At 45.3% G+C, this 20,127-nt stretch overlaps 2 protein-coding genes across 9 annotated transcripts in view; one reads left to right on the top strand and one right to left on the bottom strand.

Annotated features, from left to right (window-relative positions):
• Positions 1-513: 513 nt before the first annotated feature.
• Positions 514-11,743, top strand: LRRC73 (leucine rich repeat containing 73). The gene is made up of 6 exons (XM_060244439.1): positions 514-1,413; positions 2,648-2,808; positions 4,928-5,050; positions 6,866-6,966; positions 8,373-8,556; positions 11,187-11,743. The coding sequence occupies exons 1-6, from the start codon at positions 1,142-1,144 to the stop codon at positions 11,255-11,257; spliced, it is 912 nt and encodes a 303-aa protein (XP_060100422.1). The 5' UTR covers positions 514-1,141; the 3' UTR covers positions 11,258-11,743.
• Positions 11,744-13,510: 1,767 nt separating this feature from the next.
• TJAP1 (tight junction associated protein 1) overlaps positions 13,511-20,127 on the bottom strand; it is an 83,210-nt gene continuing 76,593 nt past the window's right edge. For all 8 annotated transcript variants that reach the window (XM_060244424.1, XM_060244394.1, XM_060244398.1 and 5 more), the window contains 2 exons: positions 18,931-19,014; positions 13,511-17,500 (listed from right to left, as the gene is read on the bottom strand). In XM_060244424.1, coding sequence (XP_060100407.1) covers positions 16,181-17,500; positions 18,931-19,014 — 1,404 coding nt within the window. In that variant the 3' untranslated portion in view covers positions 13,511-16,180. The remainder of the gene's footprint in view (positions 17,501-18,930; positions 19,015-20,127) is intronic.

The following is a 20,127-nucleotide window of genomic DNA, read 5'->3' as shown; positions in this document are numbered from 1 at the left end:
CGCCCCCTTTGGGTGGAGCTTCCAGGCCGCTCTGCCCCTTCAGAGCAAAGCCGCTTCCTGTGAGGCCAGGCGGTGGAGCTCAGCCAGACAGTCCCCGCGGAGGCCTTGGAGTGGCAGCTGGGCTCCCGTCCCGCAAGGGGGCAGCAGGCAGGGCGGGAAGGTGGCAGCCGCCGCGTGGCCGGCCTTTGCAGGAGGCGGAGGGAGGCTGCAGTGCCTGGCGTAGCCATAGGAACCGGCGCAGCGCCAAACAAAGCCAGCTCCTTCCTTCCTCCCGAGTGAAGAGGAGGACGACGGCGCAGCCCGGAGGGAGCCCGGCAGTGGCGCTGCCTGCCGCCGGAGCCGCGGGGCCAGGGGGAAGAGGCGCGGCTCCGAGGCGCCTGCAGCTGTCGAGGGCTGCTCGGGGCCCCGGCCGGGCCAGCCCTTCCGACGAGGTCGCCGCCACCGCCAGGGGGACGCGGTCGGAGCAGGTGCAGCGCGCTGGGGAAGGGGGAAGAGACCGAGGCGGGGCGGACTGAAGACGGAGGGCCCGGCTGCCCGCCCGCCCCCCTTCCCCGGCGGAGCCCTGGCGGTCCTCGCTTGATCTCGCAGCCACGGGAGCCTGTCTACATGTACCCCCGGTTGTCTGCTCGCCTCAGTTCCCAGCAGCAGGGATCTTCGCTCAGCTCTGGATTGCCCTTTCTTCCTCGCGGTGTTTCGGATTCCCTGCCGCTCGCCTGTCTGCACGGCGCACACTTTCGCTCCTGCCTACTCACCCAGCTGTGTTCCTGGCTGCGTGTTGCTTTTAGCCAGTCTGCACTGGGCAAATTGTTTTCTGCATTTGCACAGGATTTACTTTTATTGATAGAAATCCCTAAACGGATACGGCTTGCGCAGTACTGAAAGCAACGCTAAAGAGCAACCGATTTGAATTGCACAGTATCTTTGGTGCTTGGTCCGAATAGCACATCCAACGCTGTTATTTAAACAAGGCCTCCAGCTTTCTTTGCACTGGACAGTACAACCGTTGCTTCGTTGAACTCGATGCCACTGTGTTTTAACCTCTGCTGAATCTGAATTTGGATTGCACAGTATTTGGCTGCGGAGATCCGGACTCATAGCAGCACCTGCAGTTTAACTGCTGAGTGCTACCTCACTGACCAACATGTTGCCAGGATCTATCCAGATCTCTGGGGAGACTTTATCAAGCGCTGAGATCCGGGATATCTGTGAAAGCCTGCGGGAGAACTCCATCAAACTGCTTTCTCTCCGGGGCTGTCAGCTTTCTGACCGAGATTTCGGTCGCATCTGCAGGGGGGTAGCAGAGTCTCACTCCTTGGCTCAACTCAATCTTAACTTGGGCATTGTTTCTAACATCAACCGAGTCAAACAACTGGCAGAGGCCCTGAAGACCAACCGCTCTGTCCAGTCTCTGTTGTGAGTAGTAACTCCACTTACTAGGGACCAGGACTCCGATGGTGAAAACCCTGGTGGAGGCTTTACAACACTATTCACTTACCCCTCTAAACACCTTGGAATCATTAGTTTTGCTCACAGTTAGGTTCCTCCGGGGTGTTTTCTCTCAAACTTGGTGCTTTTAATCCAAATGATTGTGACAGACCCAAAATAAACAATCTGGAGATCAATACTGAATAATTAGTTATTCCATAAATCTCATTCTGATAAAGTAGGAAGCTGTTAACTGTTTACACACCTAGCTTTAATTCAGGTAGACCAAAGGGAAAGCAATCTTTGTTGTGGGAAGGAATAACTAAATTGTGTTGAGAGCTTGAGGATGTGCTTCCTATCATGTGAAGTAATCCTTCTGATTTTTGCCTTCTATTTTATGACATTTCAAACAGGAACCTTAAATTTGTCCTCAAAATGGTTCTGATGGCAGAAGGTAGTTTAAGTAAAATACTGTGAAAATTCCACTCCCCCTGCTCCATGGATTTTGCCCCAGTTGTGTGGTATAGTTACTCAAGTATTTATGCCTCATCTGTCTGGATTTCACTGCTCCTTAAAGCTATACTACACTCCTTATCAGAGAAAAATATATCCATATTTGCTGTTTGAGGTCACAGATGAGGGAATAGCGACATATCTGAGGCAGCTTCTTAGCCTCCTGTAGCAATAACAAGAGAGACCAACAAATACATTTTTGTCTAAGCTTTGCAGTCCAGAGCCTGCCAAGGAGAATATTTCTAGATATTTTTGTGTGTCTTATTAAATGGGCTATGACTCATTATGAAAGCCAGGATCTAACTCACTATATATGTTAGTCTTTAAAGTGCCGTGGGACATGTAGTTTTCTCTTATCCCGATAAAGCAGACAAAGGGCATTTCTGCACAATCTTGTTGCTGTGTCTCAGCTTCTAAATTGTACTGTTTTATTCCCAAAGAGAGGTAAAATCTGCCTGGTTTCATCTCCTGACATCAGCCTGCTTTTAACATGGTGCAAATTCCTATCTCTTTTGGCCCCCCCACCCCCCGCCCTCTTTTAAGGATTCTGCATTCAGATGTAGTTTTGCTCCATTTTAGCCTGGTATCTATTAACCATTCTGTATCTTCTTCACACTATTTATTGATTCTGGTTTGAACTGGATAATCTCAGCAGCAACCTAAACCCATAGGAAGGAGTTTGTAATTCCTCATATTTCTATTCAAATAGCCTCCACGGGAGTCCCCTGACAGATGCTGGCCTGGCTTTCCTCAACCCAGCACTTTCCACTCATCCCTCTCTAGTAGCCTTGGATTTGGGAGACTGTATGCTAGGGGATGAAGGTATCAACTTGATCTGTGGGCTTCTGCCTCCTGATGGCGCCAAGTCTGGTAAGTAGGAGAGTAAGTGTGGAGGTGGCTCTGGACTTCATAGGTACTTCGGATCTTTGTTTAGACCAGACAGTCCTCTTTCTTAGCAGAACATAGATATTTTCTGGAGAAACTGTGTCACCCTACTGAATTTATTAATTAATGGCTGGCTCCAGGCCATGGGGGAGCTCATGGTTGATGTAGCTCTCATCCTTTCCCACTCTTGATTTACTTACTATTTTTAATTCACATCTCACTAGAATTGCAAGATCAAAATCTAAAAAGTGTGTGTGTGTGTTCTATCGGGTTTGAGGCTCCAGGGTTTTGAATGAAGAACATCTGTTTAGAGTAAACATTGTGCCAATCTGCCTGCTCCTGTCTAGTCATCCTCTTTTCTTAAAGAGGCTTTTCTGTATTACTCCTCCTGTTTCTTTCTTCTGTAAGTTAGCATTTATTCCTTATTTCTATATTATTGATAGGGGTACATCCACTTGAGAAAGAGATCAGATAACCATGTTTGGTATGGACAAATGGCACCAGGCAGTATTCCATCAGAAAACCACCTATACAATGACTAGGCAAACATTCAGTTATACCTACAGTGGTGTGGGATGTTATTCAGCATTATGTGATCTCACTGGTGGTTGTGGTTATCTTCGGGTCCATCCACATAGCACTTCTTTTTGTCCTCACATCAGTCCCAGCTGTTGTCACAGTTGCACAAAGGGCAGTAATGTATAAACAAAGCAGTTACCAGCAGTTTCTGTGATTGTCAGAGCTGGAGAAAAGGTTATGATAAAAACTGGAAAACATATCAGCTTCTGAGAGTTCACAAGAATAACCACCCTTTTCATTCACATTTTCAAGGTACCTAAAGGACTGGACTGGAAATGGCCAGTCCTGTCATTCATTTACTTTATCAGATGGGAGGAAAATGGCTCATGTGGCAGATTTACAACCCTAATGGTCAATTGTTGTTATTATTATTTTACTACCATGTTAACTGTTCTCTGACCACCAAAATGCTTAGGTCACTTCTGCTCTTAAAAACTGTTGAATTCATTTATTTTATTTCTGTCTTTAATGTGTCAGGAATAAAATATGGGTTCATATGTTATCCTGTAAACAAAAGAAATCTATCCTTTCACTGTGCTATAAGCACCCTAGTTGGTTGAATTAAAGGGTGGTCAAAATGTGTTAAGGAATGAATGAAACTGCTTTGGGTGCATTTGAGAAGAAGCATAAAATACACACTGGTGATTATAATCCATATCCACATAATCCACAAGAAAAGGCTAACAGCTTTACCAAAGCATAAAGTTTCATGGGCTAGTCAATTTCATCAGACAGACGAATTCTCATTCAGCACATATATATGCACACACAAAGGGCAGAAATGTGAACAGTGGGTTGAAAGGGAAAGGAAAGAGATAGTTTGTGACAGGCATCTCCTTTATTTACATCATTTATGTCCTGCCTTTCTCTCCAGTGGGGATCCAAAGCAGCTTGCATTGTTTTCCTCTCTCCATTTTATGCTCACAACCCCCACCTTCTGAGGTAGGTTTGAGAGTCTGAGTGTGACTGACCCAAGGTCACCCAGCAAGCTTCCGTGGCAGAGTGGAGATTCAAACCTGGGTGTCCCAGATCCTAGTCTGACACTCTATCCCCTGGAGCACACTGGCTCTCAGTGGGCTCTAGCTCATGAAATGTTGTTTCAATAAGTCTGTTAGTTTTTAAGGTACTACAGATTCTCTTTTTGTTTGCTGCAACAGACTCACACAGCTAGTTCTCTGGCATTTGTAACCCGTGCGTGTGATTCTGGAGGCAGAATGAGTCACTATATATTTTCCATTGCCCTGACCTGGATGGCCCAAGCTAGCCCAATCCTGGAAGATAAGCAGGGTCAGCCTTGGTCCGTATTTAGATAGGAGACTATCAAGGAGGTATGTGACTGCTATGCAGAGGCAGGCAATGGCAAACCACTTCTGTTCATCTCATACCTTGAAAGCCTCACAGGTTACCGTAAGTCTGCTCCACTTGATGACACTTTATGCACATACTTTGCATTGATCAGTCCTGAATGAGGGAGACCTTGTGACTACCGTCCTCTAGGCTCATTTGGCTTCTTTGTCACACATAGGTTTGAAGGAGCTGACCCTCAGTGCCAATCCTGGCATCACAGCAAAAGGATGGGGCCGCCTGGCTATTGCAGTGGCTCACAGTTCCCAAGTGCGAGTGTTGAACTTGGACTACAACCCTCTGGGTGAGAGAAATGCAGACACATGGTTCCCCCTCCCTTTATATATGAATGGGATTTTGTTGCATTGATGCCAGAGGCTGCATGTTGAACAGATTAAGCCAATTTAAGCTCAATGTTTTACCTGGAGATTAAGCACAACATATTACCTGGAGCTCTGACTCTCCTTAGAGAGCCAGTTTGGTGTAGTGGTTAAGTGTGTGGACTCTTAACTGAGAGAACAGAGTTTGATTCCCCACCCCACGTGCACCTGCTGATGTGACCTTGAGTCAGTCATAAGTTCTTGCAGAGCTGTTCCTCTCAAGAGCAGTTTCTGTTAGAGCTCTCTCAGCTCCACCTATCTCACAGGGTGTCTGTTGTGGGAGTGAAAGGGAAAGGAGATTGTAAGCTGCTCTGAGACTCCTTTGGGTAGTAAAGAGCGGGATATAAATCCAATCTCTTCTTCTTTCTCCTCCTCAATAGATAGGCCTATACTAAGGGCATTATGTCTGCAGGCCAAACTAAACATTTTGGCATCCTTGTGACTGCCACCATTTTAAAAGTCATTTTAAAATGCCACAGGGGCCCTTGGACACACAGCATTCTTGTTTCTCTTCCCTCATGCCTTTACAAGTGCCATGGGGAGGTGTGACCATTTTGGCACTTGATAAGGTGGTGGTGGGGGCAGTCGATAGCACCTCAGCCAGCTGCAGAGCATTTTTAATGATTTTAAAATGGTGACAGCATCCTCATGGTGGCCATGAAGTCACTGTCACATCATTTGACCTTCAGTAAGTCCCTCCTGCTTGGATTTGCTTATGTAGCTTGGTGGCAATTGGGCTGGAACCAAGTTTTAACTTTTTAATAAAGAATCTTTAGAAAATAGTCCACACAGAACCCTGTAATTTAAAATATAATAGAAAACAAGGCATTTGTCATAGACCTAGAATATGGAAAAATACAAGGTGATGGTCAACCATGTTTTACCAGGGAGGAGATTCACTACCAGTCTTGCTCAGCAGAGGGAGTTGTGTGAAGCCTAAAGAGCTTTGATTGGAAACCATTACAATTGAGAGCAACTCCTCCTCTTTACAAATGTGGTAATGTCATTTTGGACATTTTCTTTCCACTACTCTTCAAAGCCCTGAATTTGTCCTGGTCATTGAACTTCATAGTCATCATGTGCTCCTTCCCCCATCTTCAAAATACAGTAGAGCTCCTGAAGTGGTTGCTATAGAAACCAGCCCTCTCTGCAGCTGCAGTGCCTGAGCAGAATTGGCAGCTGATGAGACAGAGACTAGACCAGGCAGCTCTCTTTTCCCCATCCTGCCTCAGGGAGACAAATGCAAGCAGCTCCTCAGCACACCCCACCTGCATCTGCCCTTTCTCTGGGTGAGGCGTTTCTTTGCTTTGCCTCTCCTCTGTCAAGTCTTACCTTGTGAAATGAGAGGTGCCAAGGCTTAGGCCTTCTGGAAGCTGTGCCTTCTGGCCCAGAAACCTTGCCTCCAAACATAAGATGAAGCTGCCTGTGTTTACTCTGCAATGAGGGGAAAATATTCTGTGTACGTGCAGGTTAATTGCTTTGATTTCTCAACTAGCCTGTATCCAGGAAAAAAACAGTACAAATGAATTAAGTTCCTTCTTAAAAGAACTACTGCACCTTAACTTTGTAGAAATTCAATAAGGTACACTTTGCAAGCAACAACAACGATGAGAGAGGCTGCTAAAGGCACAGATGACAGGCCTAGCAAAAAAGCTAGCCAGCCGTGGTGCCCTTCAAATTCTGTGGCCTGGAATGGGTGTGTGGGATTTGCTGACCTCTTCTGGCTTTCTGCTCTCTAGGTGACCAGATAGTAGGGATGTTGGCAGTTTCTGTGGCATCCAGCCGCACCTTAGAGGTTCTGGACTTGGAAGGAACAGGACTTACCAACCAATCAGCCTTGGTAAGGGGAGCGTGGCTCTTTGCTGCTTTCATTTCCACTTCCAGGTCATAAGTCAGCATATGAGTTTGTCAGTAGACCTGTGCTGCTTCTGATTGGGATGGATCGAGCATAGCATTTCCACAGATGGAAGGACTTTTGCCACAAAACTTAATTTTTGTGGATTCCCCTCTCCCAGGGCAGCCCAAAATGCACAGCATATCCTGCTCCTGTAGGGAGGCTATTTTCCCACAGGAAAGGAAATTCAAGGATCATGTAATGCTGCTGCAGGAGAGGAGGGAGATACTGAAATTGCACTGAATATTGTGCTGGGTCTAATCAGATAGACAATGTTTGTCAGGATCAGTAAGATTTCCCTGCGGAGATTTTTTGGATTGAGCTTTCTTTTGAAATGCCAGAAATTGCTGCAACTGTAGAGATAAAAGGCAATACTCAAGAGGTCCTATTGCTGAAAGGGATAAGAACATTTTCTTTAGAGTAGTATATATATAGATGTGCCTTATTGCTCAGAGTTTAATTCTCATCACTGCTTCTGGAATAAAGAAAATACAACCCTAAGTAAAGCCTACGTGGGCTGCTGACACTGCTGGCTTGATGCAGATAAACAAACCAGAGTTTGTGGCAAATGTAAATGTGGTTTATTGTTTGGGCCACACACTCCCTTCCCTTGTGTGCTAAAACATGATTGAGTATAGCAGTGACATGATTACACACACAGAAAGCTGTTTGTCCTAAGTTACCTCTGGCAACTTAGACCTTAGAGGCCTCCTGCTGTGTCCCACTAACTAGTCTAGTGAGAGCCTGGAGGTTTCAACTAGCACATATACTAGTGAAGCGCATTCTTTTTTGTCTGGCACACAGACTCTGTGCAATCTTTTCCTGCAGCTCAGTACCCATTAATGTCTATTTCTAGCCATGCTTTTCTCTCTTTTGCTTTGTTTCATTCCACAAATTCAATCCAATTCTGAGGTAACATTTGGCACTCTTTAGATTAACTTCAGAAGCAGGAAATGATGTTATCTATCTAAATTTTTCAGACATAATGTATGGGGAAGTGAAAACAAAGGTCATAAGGAAGGAGAGCATAGTTAGTAGGAACATAGATTTCTTTTTTGGTGGAGCCCAGCAGAGCTGTTATAAATTTGCCATAGAGAAGTTCCTATCACTGTAATACCTTTCCTTTATTGGTTTTTATACTTGTCTTATTACATGTTTTTAGAGATACTTAAACCACTATATAGTTGGTATTTTGTTTTTACCAAGAAGAGGTTAGAAGTGGAATTCTAAAGCATGAAGGTGCAGAGATTTAAAAGTGTGTAAAGCAGATGTGCACTCCTCCACACTCACCTTTGTCTGGTTTTTAAGCTGAGCTGCTTCTACAGCTGCTTTTCGGGTCTCATTCTATTCAGATTTTGCTGGACATGGTGGAAAACTACCCAACAGCCTTGAGGACACTGATCCTAGCAGAGAACAACATAAGTCCTGAACTGCAGCAGCAAATCTCTGACCTTCTGTCTGAGGGTGAGGAGGAGGAGGAGAATGAAACTCGTGAAGTAATGGCCAGAGAGAAGAACTCATGGATCTGCCAGAGCAGTAAGACCTCAGGGATATCATTGAGGAGGAGAGGAAACTAGAAAAGGGGGAGGGTAGAAAAGAGGACATTGAAGGAGAAACATAGTTCTGGTTGTTGTGAATGTGTGCAATCCAATGTCACAAAAGTGTAACCCTGCAGTACCCCATGGAAGGCTTTTTGGCATTTAAAATTTTTAAATACAGCTTAGTGCCTATATATAAATCTGCTTTATAATGAAATATTTACATTATTCATAGTCTCCTTTCTCTGGACTCAAACAAAGTGTGATCCGCCTAGCTCAGCATTGTCTGTGCTTCAGCAGCTTTCCTAGGTCCTGGGTACTTTCCAAAACCCCACTATCCCTTTAAAGAACTGGCAGTCTTAGCTATGGAGAAGCTTTCCTAGGCCCCACATGGTGGGTGGTGGGTACAACTGTCACTGTCCTTCTTTGCCACTGCTGCAGCAGTGCCATGACTTGAGCAGCATAAGCAAACAACAAAGGTTGATCTCTTGACTCCCATGTAGGTGCCCTGGCTGTTCCTACAGGCCCTTAGCTCAGTTGCTATTGGCCTCTCCCTGTCTCAGTCCTACCTTGTTGGCAGTGGAGGGGCAGACAGGGCCGGTGCTGCCAACTGCAATCACTTTAAGAGAAGCCATGTTGGATCAGGCCAATGGCCCATCCAGCCCAACACTCTGTGTCACACAGTGGCCAAATACACACACACACTGTGGCTAATAGCTACTGATGGCCCTCTGCTCTATATTTTTATCCAATTCCCTCTTGAAGCTGGCTATGCTTGTAGCTGCCACCACCTACTGTGGCAGTGAATTCCCTTTGTGTGAAGAAGTAATTCCTTTTATCAGTTTTAACCTGACTGCTCAGCAATTTCATTGAATGCCCATGAGTTCTTGTATTGTGAGAAAGGGAGAAAAGTACTTCTTTCTCTACTTTCTCCATCCCATGCATTATCTTGTAAACCTCTATCATGTCACCCTGCAGTCGACGTTTCTCCAAGCTAAAGAGCCCCAAGCGTTTTAACCTTTCTTCATAGGGAAAGTGTTCCAAACCTTTAATCATTCTAGTTGCCCTTTTCTGGACTTTTTCCAACGCTATAATATTCTTTTTGAGGTGCAGTGACCAGAATTGTACACAGTATTCCAAATGAGACTGTACCATTGATTTATACAGGGACATTACGATACTGGCTGTTTTCAATTCCCTTCCTAATAATACCCAGCATGGCGTTGGCCTTTTTTATTGCAAACACACACTGTCTTGACATTTTCAGTGAGTTATCTACCATGACCCCAATATCTCTCTCTTGGTCAGTCTCTGCAAGTTCACACCCCATCAACTTGTATTTGTAGCTGGGATTCTTGGCCCCAATGTGCATTACTTTGCACTTGGCCACACTGAACCTCATCTGCCATGTTGACGCCCACTCACCCAGCCTCAACAGATCCCTTTGGAGTGCCTCACAATCCTCTCTGGTTCTCACCACCCTGAACAATTTAGTGAAACATACCATGCACTGCCTGCTACTGCCACCTCAAACAATTGTTATTAAATGTATAACCCATTCTTCCCAGAAACCAGGCTCAGAGTAGACGGAGATTTTTGATGGCAGGAATAAAATGAGTGAGGCAGAGGCCAACCTTGACATTTGCCTTGGGCCTCAGACTGCCCCTGCTTTTGATTGGCCAGACTAAACCTGGGACCATCTACATATGCTCTGTTGCCATGTCTTTAGTTCATCTCCTCAAAAGATTCCTCATGAATCTGTAACCTTTTATTTGGCATCAGATTCCTTGACAACATTAAACATGAACCACAGCCAGAATTTTTTGCCCAGTTAAATCCAGGTGTTTTTGGGAACGTACTCCAAAGTTAATGTTTAAGATAAGAATCAGTAGAGCTGATAGAGCCTGCCTGGACAAAGAAAATACAGACAGCTCCCAGGTATTTTTTATGCAGTAACCATTCAGTCATTGGTTTGAGGGATTCTGGACAAAAAATATGGAGTTTCCAGTTAGTTTTGATGCAATAACTATTTCAGTAATTCATTTAAGGGATTCAAAATATATCAAAAGTAAAGTCTTCCCATGAAGTATATCCTATTTGGTAACATATGTATTAGTCTCATATTTCTGTTAGACAGAAAAATAATCTTGCCTCCATGCAGCAATAAAACCTGACTAAGGTATCCCTAAATGCAGACTTAAGATTCCATTTACTAGGGCCTTCTTTTTGTGTCTTTTGGCAAAAGAGGACAGGTGATGCATGAATTACAAAACAGTAGGCAGCATGTCCCTAAAGGAGTTCTGATACTTTGATTCTAAAGCACCTGTTTCCTTGGTTACAGTGGAAGATAGACTGGTTCTTTGTATAGTTACACATAAATGGTACAACAGCCCAGTTGCCTATGGCAACAGCACATACAAAAATCTTCCAACCTCTATGTGGTCATGATCTAAGCACATTAACTCTGTTCTCTGTGAGGATGTACTGTAACTAACTATTCACCTGTCCCCCCACTTCATTTAGGAGTACCTTGTTTTATGGTTCCTTTACAGCTTTGCCCATTATAGCCCTTGTGCTTCTGGTCTAATGTACAGACTTCAGTTACAATTCACCTTTATTCACTTGCAGATTCCAGTTCCCAGATGGTCTTCGTAACATCAGGCCTTGGAGAAAGTCTGCTAGCAGAAACAGAGATGTGAAAAGGAAATTCCAGGTGCCTCTAATGAAAAAACATTTTCATGTACGTGGGAAGATGTGTGTGTCTGTGTATAGACTTCTGCATTCACACAGCTGTCATGTGTGAGTGCGTATTGTGGGTGTGTGCATTTGCAAGTGAGTGCATGTACCAGGCAAACAGAAGGTGTGAAACCCTATATGTGCAATTCCCATGCCTGCCTGACTGCAGCTTCACACACTTTGTGAATGTCTTACTGAAGTCACCTTTTAGCTCTCCCAATGGGACCTCAATCAAGTTAATCTCTACATAAACGTGTGTCCCACAACCTGTCAGTTGCTTGTAATTTTTCCACTTACTGTATTTTTAAGCTGATGCCACCCATTCCTGACTGATCTTTGGGGAGGCTGTATTTATTCAGATATGTATATTTATGTATAACAGATACTCTTTTTATTGCTTGTAACAATGTCTTGAGTAGGATTTTATAAAGTTCACAGAAACAACACAATTGTGACTGAAGGAGGATCTTATTTCCAAGTACACAGGGGATGGAGAGCTTTAACAGGGAAAAGCAAGACTGGGCCAGCTGACAACAGCCCCGTATTGAATGTACAGGAACTTTTCATTTTGTTCTCAGTCATCAACATATTGTGAATGCGGCTTGGCACTGGCATTTGTATCAGATTATTGAAAAGACCAGTTCCTCTTTAAAGTGAGTTGATTTGTACCCCATCATAATGATCCTGTGAACTAATCTCTTAGCAGTTCTAAAATCCAACATACAACTGCCACAAACAGACATTGGCTGATATCCTTGAGTTCCAATATTGTAACACGACATCAGGAACAAACTGTCAAGCAGTGGCACAGACAGAATCCCAGCAATAAAAAACTGAATGTTAATATTATATATATTGTTTAGAATTAGGAACACTAAATTTAATTTAGAGGAATAAGTTATTTGATGTACTGTTTATACTATAGAGCAGTGGCCCCCAACCTTTTTGGCTCCAGGGCTAGCCCGTCCCTCCGTGGCCAGCAGGATAGGGGCACCAGATTTGCCCCCCACGGTGCCTCCCCTCCATTTACACCATTTTAAGGCCCAGGAAGGGGTGATGAAGCACCTCCCAGGCTGACCCCCCCCCCCCCGCCTATCAGCTGATTGGCAGGGAAAACTGTGGTGGCAGCACCAATGACCTGCTGAAAGAGCAGTGCTGCCCTTGCCTCCTCCCCAGGCCTTAAAATGGTGAAAACGGGGTGTGTGTGAAGCTGCACAGGGCGGGGGGGGGGGGGGGCGAGGCTGTGTGGTCCGGTTACAAACAGGCCACGGACCGGTACCAGTCCGCAGACTGGAGGTTGGGTACTTTGCTATAGAGGTCTATCTCTAAGAGAAGAGACCCCTCAGATGAGCTTGCTGACGTTTTCTTGCATTTTGTAGTTCAAGATGTCACCTTTATACACCCCTTCCTACCTTCAAGGAAGCCATTTTTATAGATTTTTATAGGGTTGTTTTTTAAAAGTGTTAACATAGCAGATGGAAGCTGCATATTGATTCCATTCACTGGCAAGGGCAGGTACTTTTTGATTAGACATCCGCAGACTTGTCTTTTTCAGCCCAAAGCCCTACTTGCAATAGCTTTAGAGGTAACAGGATTAGAGTACTGGACTTAAAACGCTCAAAGCCAAAATGAATAGCTCAAGGAAGAACGGAAAATTCCTCTTCACCTTAGTATGCCAACAATGGCATAATTAAGCCAGTTTTCATATTCTGATTCATTATAAAGCAGCAAAATCAAGTACCCCAGAGCACAACCAGACTGTCACTATGATATAAAAAAATTGGAGTTGCTTCATCCACAGAACCTTTTTTGGTGTCACGAACCACTAGGAGGCAGCAGTGTCCTACGGTTTCCCACAAGTACTTTTTCTGGAAAACATCTACCACTCCCAATTTGTACAACAGCATCCGGCTAGAAAGGTGAATGATCATATTGCTGTTTATATTGTAATTTATATTGGGGTACAACTGTTCCTGCCAGGGTTTGGTGAATTGTTTTTGAATATTGATAACTATCCAAGCAATACAATAGCAATGAACACGTCATCTAGCAGAAAGGGTTGCATTTCCCCAGGATAAGATACTGCATCTTGATGGCTTGAGAAATATGATAACCCTGTAGCAGAAGTGAAGTTTTTTGGAAAGACTGTGAAGTGACCATCAGCGGTGCACTTTGCTTTTGGAAGTTGTGATTTTCAGGGTCATGATGCAGAGACATACTTTTAAAATAGTTTATTTTTGGCTTTAAAATATACATCAGTTTGAAAATCTCAGAAAAAAGCACATTAGTCACAGATTAACAGTCTTGAGTTGGGACACTGTGAAACATGGGGCAGCTGAAGAAGGCAACTCAAACTCCCCAAGAGAACTAATACTGCCAAGGACAAGCAAAATACAAAGAGCTGCACCACAAACTGCATTAAGAGTTTCGGAAGGAACGCTGCATTTCTTGGAGGCTTTGCTACAACCCAGTCCAACATGAAATGAACAGCACATCTGAACTATGCTATGCTCATGATTATTCCCTCCTCCTCCTCTGACTAGCCTTTGAGCTCAACATTAAAGGTAAGCAACACTGGTGTGCCTGGTTTCAGTCAGTCAGGTGGCTGGGCCATGTCAGTTTCCAGCTGCTTTAAAATGCAGCTGTGTAGTCATCTCCAGAAGGGAAAATGGGACCCTGAATTAATCAGTTCCATCCTAACTAAGCAGCCTGCTAACGAGATCTCATATTCTACAGGGTATGATGAACCCAGCTTCAGCAGCAGGGCCGGATAGACTAGGGTGGTTCCAGGGAAGAAGGCCACTCACCCTCCTGGATTGATTTAAAGGAACCGCCCCTGTTTTAGGAGGAGCCTTCCCAGAGGTAACTGACTGACCCACTGCCTGGACCACAGGAGAAAAAAAAGTAGAGCTGGGGCAGGAAGAAATGCCAACCCTGATCCTGCCCTTTACAGAGCAAAGTAACAGCCCCCCCCCCCCCAAAGAAACACCCCAACAACTCCCAAATGCTGCAGTAGCAACAATGGCTGAGCAGAACAAGTAATTATCAACTGTAGGAGTCAGATCATTAAAGGTTAAGAATCAAGTAAACTAAAGGAAGGGTGTCCATCTTTAGCACCAATTTATTGGCATAGCTAACCAAAAATACTAAGTTGTGCCTCAACAAAGGATTCAGGAGCCAACAGCTAGACAGAAAAAGGAATGGCCACTTGACAAGGCCACATCTAGTCTGCTATGGCCATCAAGCCTCACATGGAGCAGACCTTGGCTAGGTCTAAAGGGAGAGAAGTGGAGGACAGCAGAAGCCCTGTAGCCTGCAAAGGCTCTGGCAGCCATCCAACAGATTCTAGAAAATTGAGGGAGGGTTGTTAGTCCTGTGAAGCTACCGGCAGGCTTCCTTGGCAGCTTTGCTGGTGTTTGCAAGGGAGCAAACTCCCTATGTTATGGAGGAAGGCTTTAGAGTGCTTCTCTCATGGAAGATCATACAGTCTTCATTCAAACCAAAAGAGCTGGCAAGATAAATTAGATCCAGTAGCCTAGTCACTTTACTGGTTGCACCTTCTTGTTTAAAACCCAGGGGACCAGAAGACAACTAGGAAGCTTGGTCTATCAAACAAAAAGCCAAATACTATTAGTCCTTCCCTCATCCACTTCAGCTGTGTGTGCCGCATATGCACACAGAGAAAATTCTGCAAAGGTAACTACAACACCACTAAACAAACAGAAAAGATGACAGGAGCAACAACAAAAATCAGACCTTGGATAAGGCCTTGGGAAGGCACTAGTGTAAATCTGGATTGCAGCCCAAAATAGGGATGCCCATCCTCACCAGCCATCTCCAAGGAGGCAAAGAACCTGCATCTTTTTCTATGGCAAAGATGGAGATACTTTATGGTTTGGCCATAGAGTGAGATGACCCCATGTCTGCACAGCCCACACGCTGTTTATTTCCACTGCAGGTTCTCTTTTCTTTTACAAAAGAGCAGAGCACATTTTACAGTCAAAAACCAAAAAAGGAAGTAAATGAAAGCACATACCTTATCTAACATCACTGAAATAGGACAGAGTCACTCAAGTAAGAACCAACATGATTAACTGCAGACACATAACAAGTGTCCTCACGGCCAAAGCAGTCTAGCACAGCCTTTCTGGGTGATTCAACATGGCAACCTCAGGGCCTAGTCTAGCAGGGGGAAACTTACATTCACCCTGTCTATTTGCACAGCCAGCCCCTCCCTGCAAGTGCCATGGACAGCTTAGGACATAAACAGCTAAGTATCCGGAGAAGCGACCAATGAGTGTTGTCCATCCTGCTCAGTTGCATACATCCACACAGCAGCCAAAAGAAACAAACATGAATTCAGCAAAATAAAAGCTAACACACAAACCACACACAGCTGGAGGCACCCACACATGGAAGGTTTTGTGCCTTACCCCCTTCCCTTAACATGGTGGGTTTGTGGAAGATTCAGACAAGACATGGGCCTGTTTCTTGGCACAGGCTGAAAAGGCAGGAGTGCAGGCTTGAGGTGTCCAAGGGTCATATCACATGAATCAGAATGGGTCAATATTAGAGCCTAAAGAGGAGTGTGAAGGCAGAATTAAGCTTTAGAAGAATGAGAGTGAGTGCAAACTGAGCTGTGAACACCAGCACAGAGCAGAGTGCTGGTGAACACCAGAGTGTTTTGTTCTGATGCTGCTGGAGAACTAATCTCCACTCTTCATATGTATTAAAAATACAATAAATATATAAAAAATGGCCTGGAATTCCTGGACAGGAGAATCACAATGGCAGTCCTATCAACTCCAGGACTATAGGCTACAGCCCTTGGGAGAAGGATGGACCACTGGCTCCTGGGCACCCCAGGCCTGTCTTGCTCCCTACCCTCAATTGAGCAAGTTCCCCTGCTCCTGGGCTTGCGTCAGGCTGTCTTTGCGATGGAGGTGATGAACCCCCATTCTCTTAGGACTGCGGTGAGGGCGGCCAGAAGGAGCCTTGCTCTTCCACTGCCTGCTTGGCTCAGAGGCAGCCTCTTGGCTGTTCTCATTTCCCCGTAGCAGGATTTCCTGTTCTTCAGCTGGGCTCCTGAGTGAGTCCATGTCTACACAGTCTTTGTGCTTCTCTGGTGAAGATGAACTGGGAAGCTCTGCTAGCCCCTCCCTGCCACCCCCTTGCAGCAGTTTACGGGCCTCCTCCTGAGAGAAGTCTGTACCAAAGTCAGAGCCCAAGTGGCTCCGGCGTGCCCGGGACTCTGTGCTGTCAGTGTCCACGCTTGAATCTCTACTCACGGTCCAGCTACAGCTCTGTGCTGACTCCTCACCATCCGAGTAAGCAGAGGCTGCCCTCCCTAACTCCTGCATGGAGCGGCTAAAGCGCTTCTGAAGCTCCTGGGCTGTATCACGGCTAAAGGATGTGCGGTTCACCAGCACTCGCTCTGTGGTGGGGGGAGCCTTGTCTACAAACATTCGCTGCCAGTTTGCCAGCAGGTCTTCCTCTGAGCTGGCTGAACTTGGAAAAGTGCTGGGAACCTGTGGAGGGCTGCTGAAGGGGCTGCTCTGTGAGGAACCATGAGCTCGGCTCACCTTTGGAGATGGCTGGTAGGAGCAACTGGAGGTGGAGCGCTGGCCTTCTGAGGTGGGGCTACTGGGGAGGGTTCGCTGCCTGTCACAGCCTTCCTCCTCCCCCTGAACCAAGCTCAAGGAGATAGCCTGGCGTGTGGCATAGGTACAGTTAGGCAGGGGGCTGTTCTTTGGGATCCTCACCTTGTCCTCAGAGAACTCAATCACTTTCCGTCCTGGGTACATAGGATGGGGAGGGGGCGGAGTAGGATAGGGACTCAACTTCTCAAACGTTGGCACCTCTCCAGGCAGGCTCTCCAAGCTGCTTTGTGGCTTGCAGCCCCCATTCTGTTGTCTTCCTCCTTCCACTTCCTCTTTTCCAGGCTGTCCTGAACTGGGACAGGCATCAGGTAGAGCTCCACTCATATCTACATGGACAAAGACATCCTCAGCAACGGGGCAGCTGCCACTGCCGGATTTAGCAGAATTCAGTACCAGGGACTCAGGTTTCTCCAGGACTCTGGCGATGACAGAGGTGGGCACAACATCAGATGGGGCCAGTGTGTGCAGGGCCTCCTGGCCAGGCCCCGAGGACTCCTGAGTACTATGCAGATGCTTATTGACCATGTCTTGCAGTTCATAGGGAAGCTATGAAGGAGGAGACAGGAAAGTTACACTGGAGCTCATACGGTACGCCTAGGAAACAGCGAGCGCATGAAGCAATAGGTGAAACAGACAGCTAAGTCCAAACCAAATTCTGAGGTCTGGCAAGCCATGCCATTAAAGAGCTTCTCTAATCACCTACAGATACAAAAAGACAACAATTTCTTTCCCAGCAACAGAGAATCTGGATTAGTCTCCAGCTCCTGGCCTGACAGACAAGACCTATTTAGGAGAGACATATATGCACCAGGATGAGCAAAAGAGCTGTGCTGGCACACATTAAGCCAACATTGATTGGTGGAAAAAATGATCTGGTGATTGCGTTGGAGTGACCAGCCCCCTCTACCAGAATCTGCAACTCCTAGGGAGCATGTGGCAATTACAATCCACCGCCTTGGCAACTTGCCCTGGGAGAAGGATCAATTACCATCCTGGCACTTTCTGATTTATGCCAGGGCAGAAAGACCAGCTGGAATATGCAGAAGACAAGAGGCAGGGCTGTGCTCTGAATGAGTGTTATGTTCCCATACCAGATCTCAGCCCATTCTCTCCAACAGTGAACCCTAGGGATAAGCTCGGATGCATCCAAGTCCTTTTAATGGCTTGTCATATTAGTAACATTTTATCCAAACTGATTCAAGAGAGACTGAGAATTATATTTAAATAAACTGATTTTAATTGGAGATTTTCAAAGTTCTTCAGCACTAATATGTTTCTATGGAAAGTAACCTAAACTTCTAAAGTGTGACAACAGCGAAGCAGAACATTCAAGGAACATAAGCAGCACTGTGTAAGAAACAAAGGGATCACCAACCTATTTCAATCCAAAGAATTCAAAACCTCTATAAGGAAAGAGAAGTGGATGATACTAGTCAGACTCATAACTGGTCTCAGAGACTGAATTCTGAGGAGAGGCATTAATTTAATGACTTAAGCAGTGGTTGTACTATACTGTTAAAGAGAAGCTCTGAAATGTTATAGTGAAATGTGGCACTCACACAGTTGTGTACAGAACCACAGTTAGCCATATGGACCAGCTGAAGATGGGTCCCTTTTCCTCTCCTCTAAAGGCTTCAACATTCATCATTTTTCATTTGGGAACCAATTTCTCAACACACACACAGCATCACAGTGATGCATTTCTATGTAACAGTCATTTTAACATGAACATGCGCATAATAAATGATGCTATTATGGTGTATTCTGAGAGTAAAACAGGAAATTCTACAGTAGACCTAAGATGGAATGAGTCATTGTGAGGTCACTAGAGAGCCTGCATCTTATAAAGGCATGGAAATCACTAAAATGCAGGCAACCTCTTCCCTTCATGTAACCTTTTATTCCTCTTTCTTACTGCAAGGAGGCCTCTTGAACAGATTTACTGAACAGGAACTCAACACAAAGTCACCACTCACATCAGCAAATTTGTGGTTCCGGAAATGAGATTTGTTGCATTTCAGCAGCTGCACTGCCAGGTTACAATCCTGACGGTATCGCTCCTGCCAAGAGAACACAAGAATTCACAACCAGATATAGATCAAGCTAGCTTGGCATCTGAGGCAGAAAATCAAAATAGCTCCCCCCCCCACACACACACAGGGCAGTATAAATCAAGTAATGGACAATTTGGTGCCATTTAAGGGTCCCCCAAAATCTGCCACATGTGACAGACAACTATGCTGCATAGTGGACCTGATCCTGAATCACACCAGTTTCTCATCTCTAAGCACACTGCCTGGTCTTTAAAGTGAGGTTGCTCCCTAGCCAAGTCTTGTTTGGATGAAGAAGACTAAGACTGATACCCCACTAGGCTTCTGCCAGCGTTGGTGCTCTTTTCCCCCCAACACTTCCTTCCAATTTCACACAAGCTGCCCCACGGCTGCGACTTGGCCTGCCTCTTTCCTGCAGCAAGTAGAAACTGGTTTTCAGATGATCTTGCTTGCTGTGGGAAAGAGGCAGGCCAAGTTGCTGCAGTGTGGCAGCTTGTGTGAAATCAGACAGAAGTGTCGTGGGGAGGGGGGGAAGAGCTCTGACGCCAGAAAAAGCCTAGTGGGGAATTTAAAAAGCCTCTTCTAAAGGCTGCTTGTACACTTTTATATACTGCTGAACTTCAAAGCACATTCCCCCACTTTTACTTTATCATGCATTTCCCCATCCATCTTGGCAGCCTAATTTTGTATGTTTTGGGCTGCATATCAGCATTCTTGGGTTTAAACACTGCTTAAACTCCAGTGAAGTGATTTGACTAAATATTGTTTATACAATAAAAAGAGAAACAAAAATCCATCTGGCACAAAACAACCAGACTGAGCACATTTTAATTTTTCAGAAGACTCCCTGCCTTTCTCCATCCTATGAATATCTTCAAGTGTTAATACTGAATTCTTCATACTAAGATGCCCAGAACTGTGGAATAATTCAGCTCCTGCGTCACTATAATTCACAAAGAGGACAGTGTTGCTAATTTAGGATTTTAAAGAGAGGGCCAGCACAGAGGCAGCACCCTGTGATATCTGCGTAAGTTGGGAGGTGAAGTCTAATGATCAGGGTGCTGAGTCTACAGTGGTGGTGGGGGGGAACAAGTCCTCACAATCCTTCCCAAACAAAAGACA

Source organism: Heteronotia binoei, chromosome 1 (genome assembly GCF_032191835.1).
Source record: "Heteronotia binoei isolate CCM8104 ecotype False Entrance Well chromosome 1, APGP_CSIRO_Hbin_v1, whole genome shotgun sequence".
Lineage (NCBI taxonomy): Eukaryota > Metazoa > Chordata > Lepidosauria > Squamata > Gekkonidae > Heteronotia > Heteronotia binoei.
Note: the sequence above shows the minus strand (reverse complement) of the source record. Positions and strands in the feature narration are given on the sequence as shown.

Excerpts from the sequence above, each read along its gene's own strand:
- LRRC73 (XM_060244439.1), top strand. The coding sequence starts at position 1,142 with ATGTTGCCAGGATCTATCCAGATCTCTGGGGAGACTTTATCAAGCGCT. Across the intron at positions 1,414-2,647 it reads CGCTCTGTCCAGTCTCTGTT|CCTCCACGGGAGTCCCCTGA; the intron begins GTGAGTAGTAAC and ends CTATTCAAATAG. Across the intron at positions 6,967-8,372 it reads TTACCAACCAATCAGCCTTG|ATTTTGCTGGACATGGTGGA; the intron begins GTAAGGGGAGCG and ends CATTCTATTCAG.